A 12,482-nucleotide genomic window follows, 5' to 3' on the forward strand; every position below is an offset into this window, starting at 1 on the left:
GAGTGGGCTGACTCCTACAACTGCCAATACCCCCCTTCGATTTGGAGTGCAGCGGTGTGAATGAATGAATGAATAAAAGCTTTGTAAAGCACGAACTTAGCCCAGGGACGTCAAGAAGCTGCAGAAAGGGATCAAGATACAGAGATGCCCATGGGTAAAAGGCTTACAGATTTGAGATGGTGAAGAGTCAGGTCTTCAAGGCCTTACAAAACAGAAAATGGGTTTCCAGAGCCGTGATTGAAAAAGGAAGAGAATTCCAAAGTTTAGCTGCAGCCAGCGAGAAGTCCCTACCCCCCCCATCTGGCTTTCCTAAACCTGGGAACTATCACCAGGTTCTTGCTGGCAGATCTTAGCTGCTTCACGGGAACATATCTCTGAAATCGTTTTTTAATGCCTTCTCACCCCAAATTGTAGAAGGTCCTGTGTACCAGGCACAGGGCTTTGAATACAATTTTTCGACCAAGCGGAAGCCAGTGCAGATTGCTGATGGTTGCCGTGACAGAGTGATATTTGGGAAGGGCCATCACCAGCCTGGCAGCAGCGTTCTGCACTAGTTGAAGTCGATGCACGAGCCCCTTATTTATCCCAACATAAAGGGCATTACAGTAATCTAATATAGACAACACAAGGGCCACAGCTGCCTGTTTCCGCGAGGAAAAGGAGAGAAATTGAGAGATCTTTTTAAGGGTCCTTATCATCCCAAAACAGGTGGAAACTGTTCTATTTATTTGTGGGCCCAAAGAAAGTGAGGTGTCAACTATGATGCCTAGATTTTTGGCGCTAGAGCCAGGGCGGGGGCAAGATCCAAGCGTATCGGGCCACCAGGCCTTTGACCAAATCTCCTGATTGTTTCCAAAAATTAAAACCTCTGATTTATCCCCATTGAGTCTTAGATAGTTCTCTACCATCCAGGAAGCCACTGCCTGCATACAGCTTTTAATATGTGCCGCTGAGGCTTCGACACTCTCAGTGATAGTGACCATGATTTGAGTGCCATCGCCGTAGGATAGCACTTCTAGCCCAAAAGATCTGACAACCCTGGCAAGCGGGGCTGCATAAATATTAAAAAGGGTCGGACTCAATGAGGATCCCTGAGGGACTCCGCAGAACAACCCATGAGAAGAATTGGCCCATCTTGACTCTTTGCGACCGATCCATGAGGAACGAGGAAAGCAAATTAAGGGTGGAGCCCTCGATCCCTATTTCCGAGTCTCCCAGACAATCTTGAAGGAGAGATAGTATCGAAGGCCGCCGTGAGGTCCAGAAGGATCAGTAAGGAAGAATAACCGGCGTCAACCTGACTTTGGATGTTGTTGAGTACAACGGTTAACGCCGTCTTGGTACTGTGCTCACTTCTGAACCCGTGCTGCAAGCCATCGAGCAGCTGGTGATCCTCCAAATAGGAGCTGAGATGGAAGTTCAAATGTTTCTCCAGAAATTTTTCTGGGACAGGCAACAGGGAAATGGGCCGGTAGTTCTTTAGCTCCGCTGGATCCAAAGAGGGCTTCTTTAAAAGAGGTTTAAAACCACCACAGTTTTCCATGCGATGGGATACTGGCCCGATGTAATAACAGCATTAAGGATGGAGGTCAAAGGTGGAGCAATAGCCTCCATTCCCAGTTTCAAGGTTTTCAAAGGGCTTGGCTCCAACGGGGAACCGGACTCGATTCCACTTAACAGCCGTTCCGTGCCCTATTGCAGTACGGGAGGGAAGGAGCACAAGCGTCCTTCCTTCATAGGAGCTACCAAATGACCGCGATCCAAGGATGCAATGGGAGGTCTACCTTTGTCCCTCCAGCATTGAGAGTCTCTTAGTGTCAGCTACAAGGGAGATATGAAAGAGAGAGAGAGAGAGAGAGAGAGAGAGAGAGAGGGAGAGAGAGAGAGGGAGAGAGAGAGTGTGAGTGTGAGTGTGTGTGTGCATGTGCGTGTGTGTGTGTGTGTATGTCTGTGTGTGTATTTTTTGCTGCAGGTGTTTCACTTACTCCAAGGCTGGGCTGGATGGGGCTGCAGTAAATGTAGAAGTTGATTTAGGAATTCCAATGGTCTTACTACGTTGTGGGTGTGTTTTTTTTATTATTAGCATATCCCTCCCTAACCCCCTCCTCAATTTTCCCTTAATGCACCTGTTTTTGAAGTAATTATTCCCCATTGTTCTATCACTGCCCCTGACGCTAGAGCTCTGCTTTATGTACCTCAAAATGCAGTGTGTGCCTCGAGCCCTTCGCGTCTTCTCAACTCTCAATGAAGCAGCGCGAGGCTGCTGGAGTTCAGGTTCCCTCATAGGGCTGTGGCAGTCACTTAACAAGCATTTATCAGGAAAACGTGAAATTAAAATGCCATCTTTCAAGGTTATGCGCCTAATTACGGCAGAGTGTAATGTTATTAAAATCCTCTCCAGGGCCCCAGGGTTGAATCCAACCTCAGGAGTAAAGTCACAAATGGTTCTGTTCACCCTGCTGCGTCCCATGGCGGGAGCACACATGGGTTAAGGGTTCAAGACTCCACCCTTCAGGGTGGTGAGAGGGTCACGGGTTAAGGGTTCAAGGCTCCACCCTTCAGTGTGGCGAAAGGGTCACGGGTTCAGGGTTCAAGGCTCCACCCCTCAGGGTGGTGAGAGGGTCACGGGTTCAGGGTTCAATGCTCCACCCCTCAGGGTGGCGAGACGGTCATGGGTTAAGGGTTCAAGGCTTCACCCCTCAGGGTGGTGAGAGAGTTATGGGTTAAGGTTTCAAGGCTCCAACCCTCAGGCTGGTGAGGGGGCCAGGTCAGCACTGTGAGGAGTCTGCTCCTAGGGGTGGAAATCGGGCATGGCACGTGCCCCCCGAGGTGCCCACCCTCTCTGTTCAGTAAAGCACTCTCTGTCTCACCACCTTCTTGTCTTCCTTCCCATCACCCCTCCCCCTACAGCGCCGACCTGCACAGCGCCTCGGTGCAGGGTGTCTGCAGGCTCACCGCAGATCTTGCAAACACTTCCTGTGTCCCCGCCACCCTCCCCCTCGCTCGTGACGCTGATGTAATCAAGGTTCAGAGATCCGAAACTTCAGAATCATAGAGGCATTGAACTTACCCGCAGATACACCCCCCTAGGTGCACCAGCATCACTACCACCCGGTGTCTAAAGCTCCCAATATTAGCATTACGGTATTAATACTGTCTCTATGGCAGAGGAGCGAACTCCCCTCTGGATGTAGCGCTTAAATCACAAAATTACTCTAAATGCATTGAGGAACATATACAACTGTTGGAAGCAAGAGACAAATGGAGTGCATGGAAGTGAAAATAAAGGCAGAATTTATATTTAAAATCTATTCTCAAACTTATTCAGGTTGTACAAACTAACAAACCCGCAAGATTACTAAGGGCTAGATGTACTGAACCTTTTTTTGGGTTGCAAACTGCCGGATTATCGAACTCAAAAAGGCATTTTCAAATGTACAAAACCCTAGTTGTGATTCGGTAACCTATTACTGATTCACGATTTGGGTTTGCAAGCCGGTGTTTCAAAGGGGCGTGTTGAGGGCGTCCCTTCCAAATACTGATTCACATTGATATGTATGAGTGTTTTGCGACCGAAATGCTGTCGCAAAGCATTCGCACTTTACTGCCAACTCAAAGTTGGTGCTAACCCATTCGCAAATAGGAGAGGGTCCCTTGAGAATGGTTGAAAAATATTGTTTTAAGATTGCGACCTACCTCATTAATATTCATGGCTAATTAACCCCTTCGTACTTTAGTGATAGTGATTACCAAATAACAATTCGCAAAAAATGACTATATGGTAATGGTTCTCGTACATCGAGACCTGCTCTTGATACACAGGGAGAGGGTGGAAACATTGGGCCTGATTCACAGAACTAACTTAAGACAAAATCCTAAACCCGGAGGTGGAAATTTCGGCCATGGCTAAATCTCTGCCACCAGCCGGAATCCCCACCTCCGGGCCGGAATCCCCACCTCTGGGCCGGAATCCCCACCTCCGGGCCGGAATCCCCACCTCCGTGCCGGAATCCCCACCTCTGGGCCGGAATCTCCGCCTCCGGGCCAGAATCTCCGGCCCGAGTGCGGACGTAAAGTTAGTAGTCGTAAATCCATTCTGTGAATACCAAAAGTAGTAAGTGCATTCTGTGAATACCAAAAGTAGTAAGTTTAGGATTTTGTCTTAAGTTAATTCTGCGAATCGTGCCCTCCGAATGAGCACCCTCTGGTGACAACTATGTGAGTGATGATAAAGGCTTTGTCCCTCTCTTGCAGGTCCCGTTGTTGGCTTTAGTAATCTCCATTGTCTCGAGACTACTGCATAACACACACTAACCTTTAAGTAGTATTTTGATGTAATTTACAGAGGTGCTGTCTGGGGTTCCACCCTCCCCATGAGAAAGTAAATCCTCCCTAGTAATGTAACAACGGCACTCTACTTTCCAGAGATGCTGCCCTCAATGTTCTACCACAAGGTACACGTAACTTTCAGAGATGTTTTTCTGAGCCATCTCCTCCCTTGTCTGAAACTACACGGTCAATCTCATCCGGTCACTTTGACATTGTAATCTTCCTACATACTCGCAGCACACCTTTGCATCCTATCTCTTAAAACAAAGCAGTTCTTACCCAGTAAGTTAGTCTTAGCGCTGTAGTTTCCAAAGTAGCTCGGATCAGTGTTGGGCGTGTGGCACTCGTACTCGCCAACATCGTTGGCCTGCAGGTCAGTGATGTGCAGCAGCACGTGGTCTCCTGTGATCCGCTCCACAAAGATGCCTTGACTCTTGACGCGTTCCGCATATATGTTGTAGGCAAAACCCGTACCTTGTGTGCTGACTATCTGGATCTCTTGCTCAGGAGCAGAGGGAAAGTAGACGGACCAGTGGAAGGTCTGCTCTGAAGGCCCCTGGTAGCCACTTACTCTGCACCAGATGGTGATGTTGTAGCCCTTTGCCCTAATCAGAGGACCGTTTGGAACCATGACGCTCCTCTGCGCAGCCGAGAGCCCTGTGGACAAAGGTGACAGAACAGGAAGAGTCAGCGCACACTAGGAATCCGAAAAGATTTTGTGTATCTGAACAATTATATTTTACACAGAAATTGAAGGGGAGCTAGGGCCTGAGTTAGATCTCGGCAGATGGGTTACTCCATCACAACAATGACGGATAGCCGGCATCTGGAACTATGAATCCCGTAGGATATAATGGGATTTATATTTCGGCGGACGGGATAGCTGTCACCGTTGTAACCCGTCCGCCAAGATATAACTGAGGCCCTTAGTCTCAAAAAGGTATCTGGAATGTGTCAAATCGTACCAAAAATAAATCTAAGAGGAGTCAGTCCATCTTTGTAAACTATCTAGGAACAATCATTCACTCACTTAGCAGGAAGCATGTAATCTCCCAGTGATATTTAGGAGGACCAGGAAACATTTCCCACGTGGCCTGAGTTAATTTCAAGGCAGATCTGTCATGAGAGGTCACTACGGAGCGATGAAAAGCGGATAAACGAAACTTTACCCTGCAGTCCGCAACCCGTGAACAGGGGCGCGCCTCAACCTGCAGAGACTAAAAATAAAGGGAGACCAACGTCATAGTCAGAAAGGACCCTACATCTCCCCAATCCTCTGAATAAATCTATTTCTGTTTTGACCTCTCACAGGCCATTAGTGTGTTTGACATGGAGCACTTTGAAGTGGTAGGAAGATGACACAGTATCGCTACGCAAAACTTTTAAATAAATATTTCTAACAAAATCTTTAGGAAGGATCATTTCTGCATTCAAGAGAAAATGAAGCAAGTCTATGAATCTCTAAGAGATAACTGGAAGGATTCATCCAATCTCACAATGAGATTTAGGAGAAGTTATTCAGTCTGCCAGAGAGCAGACAGAAGAGAAGTTGTTGTAATTCATGGAAAGGTAAAGCAAGAATCATTAAACGACCAAGAGACACACAGAAGATGATGCTCATCTTTCCTGAAACAGCAAGGACGATTTATGCACCACGTGTCGGGAATTTAGGAGTCGGTGACTTATCATAAGGAGTGTACGGGGAGTTTACAAATCTCCAAGATAAACTTGGGAATAGTAATTTAGCCTTCAGGAAAGATCTGAGGATATATAGGAAGTGATTAGATTTCTAATAGATAAGTAGCTGCGACCACTCACTTTCAAAGGGTGCCCTATTAGAGAGGGATTTACGCATGGTTTATTTAGAGTTAATACAATTGCAAGTGTCTACGTATTAATTATTTAAGAATTCCCTTATATAAACTAAATGATTCATTGTGGCTGGAAAGATGCTCCATCAGCTCCGGGAGGGCTTTTGAGGACTGGAGATCAACTTCTACCTGCTCCCGCTCTTGGAACCCAAATGTTACACCTGCTTCTTCTTCCCAGGAGCTCTCTAACAAGGGGTGGAAGTCAGGCAACAAGGAGACATGATGTCAATTTACAGAGAAATCTAGGACATCTGCCCTACGTATAGACAATAGGGATTGGAAAGGATGCAATACAATAAAATAGAAGAAGGGATTGTTGCTTGAAGGAGGGAGAGGACTTACTTCACCGAACACCGGGTCAGACGCTGACTCACCCAGCCGGGACGTAAAACTACATGCGGCATTACTACAAATGAGTCAAGGGGCAAATGCACCAGGTCAAACTTGGTAGAATTTGTCCCCACAAAAGGTCCAGAATGTAAGGCTTATCATGTGGAACGTGAGGATGCAACACCTAGTTCCACAGTTTAATGGAATTACAGGGTAGTAATGCATTCCAGAATTCCCAACATCTGTGGTATGGGTAACACCGGGTACGGTGTAACCGCACCCCAATTACAGCAGTGGCTGATGAGGGAACCTGGGTGTTTCCTTTCTCATATGTCCGACTACATACTTACTTCAATGTCACTACTGTTAGAAAACTGTCAGCATGCTTTATGTGTTCATACTTCTGACAAACCTTTAGAACTGACACGGTCTATAATACTTACCCATGAAAAAACTTGACAAACATATCAATTGTGAGTTAATGATATATACGTTTAATAGTTTTATATATCAAGTCTTGAGGTGTGATCTATACAAATTGAAACATGAGATTTTTTTTTTCACGAATACAGATGTTGTATCATGAACTTCAAACTACGTGGGTCAGACAAATCTGTTCCTTAGGATGTGTGCACTTTTACATAAAACAAAATCGTTTCTTCACTGTGTTATACTCAATTCATTAGAGATTTTCAAAAGACTCCTTTGTTGGTTATTCCATGAATTTTATTCATCCATATGCTTCATATATCAATTCAAAATCATTGAATCATGAAGTTCATAAATGGCAGTTTGATCCAAAAACAATTTGTAGCGTGCCCAATGCATTTCGGGTCATTCTACGACCCTTCATCAGGGGTCTAAAGGAAAAAATACAGAAAAACCTAGTGAGCAAGTCTTAATATAAAGATTAAATACTAGTTCATATAAACATATTCAGTAATACATAATTGCATCAAAGATTACAATATTGATCATCAAGTCGGCTATCTACCGTGGTGTTCAAATTGCATGGAGTGACCTGTCTTACATACAGTATCTAGTGTATTAGCATCTCTTGCCATCACGACTCTTAAGTACAACCGGATTAAGCCGCGTGTATTACGGGCATGAATATTAGTGTCTTAGCGCAATTGCGGTACGACTTGTAACAAACCGCAGGCCACCAGATCAAGCTGCGTTAAATAAGCGTATTACAAAAGAAATATTGTCCCGCATTCGAATAACTTACTTCCAAACATCTGATTATGTAGACGCGTAGATTAGAATTCCAAGTGAACCAACTTCCTGCTTCGGAATCACGTGACAACATCTACCCTATGAGGGCAATACTTAAACGCAACCCATTGTGCAAACTAACCTATCCCCTATTCATACCTCGTCATGTGATCCGTGAGAGCACACATACCTTCGTTTCAAAACCAATGTTTTCAAAAGTTATGTCATCATGCACCTACATCATAATCAAGGGTATATGTTGTAAAGTATATTAGTGTAGACATTCCGGAGGTGAATTGTGACCAATACCTGAACCACGTGATATAATGATGGCGGCCATGTTAGTAAAGTGGTGAAGGCTGTCAAACCTCTTGGTTATGGTAGTGGCCATATTGGTAAAGTCGTGAACACTCTCGCAACTATAAAGACATTAAGACGATTATAGCGAGTCACATATATCGAACAAAATGGCGCTCAACTGCTATGTCTCTCCCTTACACATGAATGATCATCAAAAGGGTAAAACAATGTTCCAATGAAACTTCTAAATGTAACCAGTTGCAGAGGAACAATAAAGCATTAATATGAATATCGATTCACAATTGCAAATGTCTGTTTTCAAAGAAAGCAAGTTAATTCAATCCTGTCATTCAACCCATGCGGATGTATGGAATCCAATTTTTTTATACAAAAATATTCAGTTGTCAGGTGTTGCTTGTGTGGATCCATATCGCAACATGATTCAATGGCTTCCAGGATTGTAAATCTGACTTGAGCTATGGTGTGTCCTGCTTCTTGTCAGTGTGTGGCCATGTAGATTTGTGATTCTTTAAGTGTATATTACTTTTGTGTTCTGTTAATCTCACCTTCACCTTTATCTCCGTTTGACCAACATACATCTTTCCGCACGGACATTTAATCGCATATATAACGTTCTTGGTGTCGCATGTGCTCAAATGTAATAAAGATATTTTTGTACCCATCGTGGGGTGTGTAAATACGTTGCCTATGATGACATTATTGCAGTGTGTACAGTTCTCACATCTTTGCATCCTTCTGTACACCTGATGAGTACTTTTTTTACATTGACTCGATAAAAGTTCTTTGAGATTTTTAGATCTTTGTGAAGGCAAAAGTGATTTTCTCAGAAATCAACGATTTTAAATCTGTCTCTTGTGAAACCAGTGACCAATGTTTTTTCATAATTTTAGTGATTTTGGAAGCTTGTGTGGAATATTTCAATACACTCACTGTAGCATTCTTTTCAGTTTTGATTTTGCTTTCAAGTAGAGATTCTCTGCTTAAATTGACAACTTTCATTCTCGATTTCTCTAAGATGTTCATCGGGTAGCCTCTTTTCCGGTATTTCAAGATCTGTCTATCGTTTGTCGTAGGTACTTCTTCTGGGTCTGAGGTGATGCGTTTTAACCGGATAAATTGTGACAAGGGAAGATGTCTCTTAAGGGAGGCTTGGTGGAAACTGTTAAAATGTAAACAGCTGTTCCGGTCTGTGCTTTTAATGTAGACATTGGTTTCAATGACATTATCCTCCATAGTGATAAGAACATCCAGAAATGCACACTGGCGTTTGTCAATTTGATGAGTGAATTTAATGCGTTCATGACACAAGTTCAGCTGTGCTATGTTATCTAGTAAAACTTTTTTTTCACCTCTCCATAATATAAATATATCGTCAATCTAACGCTTAAAAAGAATCAATCCTTGTTGCCAATTAGGATTTTGTAGGATGTGATCTGATTCAAATTTTGCCATGAAAATATTTGGGTAGGACGGCGCCCCCGCAAATCCCACTGATGTACCGTTGCATTGTTCAAAATACACATCTTTCCATTGAAAATAACTATGATATAGTGCGAAATGTAAAAATTCTAACAAAAAGACTTTGTTGGTATCTTCCACATCATTCCTGAGGAGGCACCATTCCATGGCTTCCAGCCCTTCATTGTGTGGAATCGAAGTATACAGCGCAGTGACGTCAACTGAGCATAACCATATTTCTTCACTTCTGACCACATTCAGAATTTTTAGCATGTTCAGGAACGCGGTGGTATCTTTTATGTAGGTTTCCTATTTTTGCACTAGAGGTTGTAAAAACCAATCAAGATATTGCCCTAAAGGTTCAGATATAGACCCACAAGCTGACACCATTGGTCTGAATGGAGGTGTAAGTGCATTTTTATGCATCTTTGGGCGCATATAAAATTGTGGTCTACGTGGATACTTCATGTCTAAAAATGTGTAAGTTTTCTCAGTGATCCGTTTCATTTGCAGGGCATGATCCAGAATTGTCTTAAGCGTCATTTGAAATACATTAGTGGGAATTTGTTCCAATTTCCTGTAAGTATCTTCATCTTGTAAGTGGCTCAAAACACTCTTTTCATAGAACTCAGTATTCATAACTACCAAGGCTCCACCCTTGTCAGCCTTTTGGAAAGTGAGATTCGGATTGTCTATCAAGCTTTTTAGAGTACTCCATTCGTTCTTGGAAAAGTTGCTATGTGTACCACTTTTAAAGTTGATTGTCTTGATTTCAGAGACTATAGCTCTTTCAAAGACATCTATTGTTTTATGTGATTTCGGGGTTACAGAAAGTATTTTTAACCCTGAACTCTTTGGTGGCTTGACTTGTTTCAGTTGCATGTTTGGTTGAATACTGTTGAAGAAATGTTTAAGATGCAGAGTCCGTAAAAATTTGAAAATGGCTATTTCTGTTTCTTGAAGATTTGATTTATAAACTGGTATGAATGAATTGCCTTTATTTAATAAAGTTACTTGTGCTTTTGTTGATTGAAGACTTGAGATGTTGATCACAAGGTTGTCTTCGTCTTGCTCCTAGTAATGCGTGTGGCTCTTTCTTTGTCTGTTTCTTTTTCCCCTCCTGGTTTTTCTATTTGAGGAGCATTGTTGGCTGCTGGGCTTGTAGATAAAAAAGATGCGTTTTTTGTTTTTTCTGTAGGTTTCACTTTCGAGGTGCTTGCCAAAGGTATTCTATTCTGTGTGACTTCAGAATCTGAAACAACACTTTCCTGTGATGAGCTATTGTTAGCTTTTGGTTGTTGCCATTTTCTTTGATTGTATACCTCTGCCCATGTGTAAACCTCTTCTAACTTGTAATCTGTCGTATGTCTATGGGTTGCGTTTAATATGTTTATATGCATTAGTATTTAATCTTTATGTTAAGAGTAAGACTTGCTCACTAGGTTTTTCTGTATTTATTCCTTTAGACCCCTGATGAAGGGTCGTAGAATGACCTGAAATGCATTGGGCACGCTACAAATTGTTTTTGGATCAAACTGCCATTTATGAACTTCATGATTCAATGATTTTGAATTGATATATGAAGCATATGGATGAATAAAATTCATGGAATAACCAACAAAGGAGTCTTTTTGAAAATTTCTAATGAATTGAGTATAACACAGTGAAGAAACGATTTTGTTTTATGTAAAAGTGCCCACATCCTAAGGAACAGATTCGTCTGACCCACGTAGTTTGAATCACATATGAGCACTGCCAGACACAGTGCTAGAATGGAGTAGCACAACATGAACTTGCATGAATAACATTGGATAAACAGATTAAAATTGAGTGCACAGAAGAACCTAACTGGTATCATGAACTTACACATAAGTGTAGTCATTATGCAACATTATTTACTGGAGATCTTATAACAACAAAGTCTATTCAAAATTAAGTCAATCTCTCCAGTTACACATCATCTCTGGCTTATAGTCCACTTTAAACTTCAAAATCACTGTTTTAATTACAGCCAGGTTTTTATGGGTCTTTGCTCCCAGTCCTTCTAACCTAGTGCAGTCTTCCATTTTTACACAACCTTATACTATGGAGTTCGTGTCAATACTCCAAAGTTAAGGAGGGCGATCACCAAAGTTTTACTCACCCGGTTCTCCTATGTCACATTACCTACCACACTCAGTCCATTTTCTATTGTTAGGTTGGTGCAACTACTCAATCCCAGCCACATGTTTCTTATTCTCCAGTGTTCGCCTTCTGTGTTCGCAATCATGAGTCATATCTCATGGCTTAGCATGTTGGTCCACACTCCCTTGCTCTGAACGTATGGGTGTTGTTAGTTCTATTGGTCCAGCTAACGTTGGTTCATCTTCCAATGGTGCGCTGGTTCCATAGGGCATGGTGCAGACCTTTGAAGCTAGACGGTTCCTGGTAAAGTGTAATGTGGCCAACTGGATCCTATGAGAAGCAAAACTCACCAAGTGCCATCAGCGAGACGGCGATGTGCAAGACGGAGGCCATGGAAAAGAGACAGGATCCGCTGGTCCTTCACCAGGCGCAGGCAAGTGGCTCACAGCTGCGCTTCACCGCGACTGCCAGGCAGAGACGATCTCCTGCACACACTGGTGTCTCAATGTGGTCTTCTCTGTGGTTCCTGTTTGATCATTGAGACACATGTTATGGAAATGAAAAAGAAAACAGCTTGTCGGATGCTGAAACCAATTCTGCACAGGAAGTGATGTCAGACTGAAAAAAATCACAAGTCACAAGTCCTGAGAGCTGCAGTTTTAACAAGTGTGCCAACAGAAGTAAGTGGTTGCTGGGTTGAGGGCTAGCCGCACTGGTTTTCGTTGTCAGGAGGCAGCCCAGTATAGAGTTTTTAGCGTAGGATTTGGGGGCTGGTGGGACGGGGGCTCTCTAGTGATCAGATCTTGACTGTCACTGTAGTGACACCTAGCA

The 12,482-nt window shown here is 43.2% G+C and overlaps 1 protein-coding gene across 3 annotated transcripts in view; it reads right to left on the bottom strand.

The window, feature by feature from the left end:
• The window catches only part of LOC146801329 (immunoglobulin superfamily member 3-like), a 99,519-nt gene extending 87,321 nt beyond the window's left edge, over window positions 1-12,198 (bottom strand). Inside the window, exons 1-2 of one of the 3 annotated variants that reach the window (XM_085620981.1) lie at window positions 12,002-12,198; window positions 4,609-4,986 (exon numbers count right to left, since the gene is read on the bottom strand). In XM_085620981.1, coding sequence (XP_085477107.1) covers window positions 4,609-4,986; window positions 12,002-12,044 — 421 coding nt within the window. In that variant the 5' untranslated portion in view covers window positions 12,045-12,198. Of the gene's footprint in view, window positions 1-2,195; window positions 2,692-4,608; window positions 4,987-7,761; window positions 7,822-12,001 lie in introns of those variants that run through there. The other 2 variants (XM_085620982.1, XM_085620983.1) reach the window with 2 other exon arrangements.
• Between the last annotated feature and the right edge of the window lie 284 nt (window positions 12,199-12,482).

Source organism: Triturus cristatus, chromosome 8, assembly GCF_964204655.1.
Source record: "Triturus cristatus chromosome 8, aTriCri1.1, whole genome shotgun sequence".
NCBI classification, from domain to species: domain Eukaryota; kingdom Metazoa; phylum Chordata; class Amphibia; order Caudata; family Salamandridae; genus Triturus; species Triturus cristatus.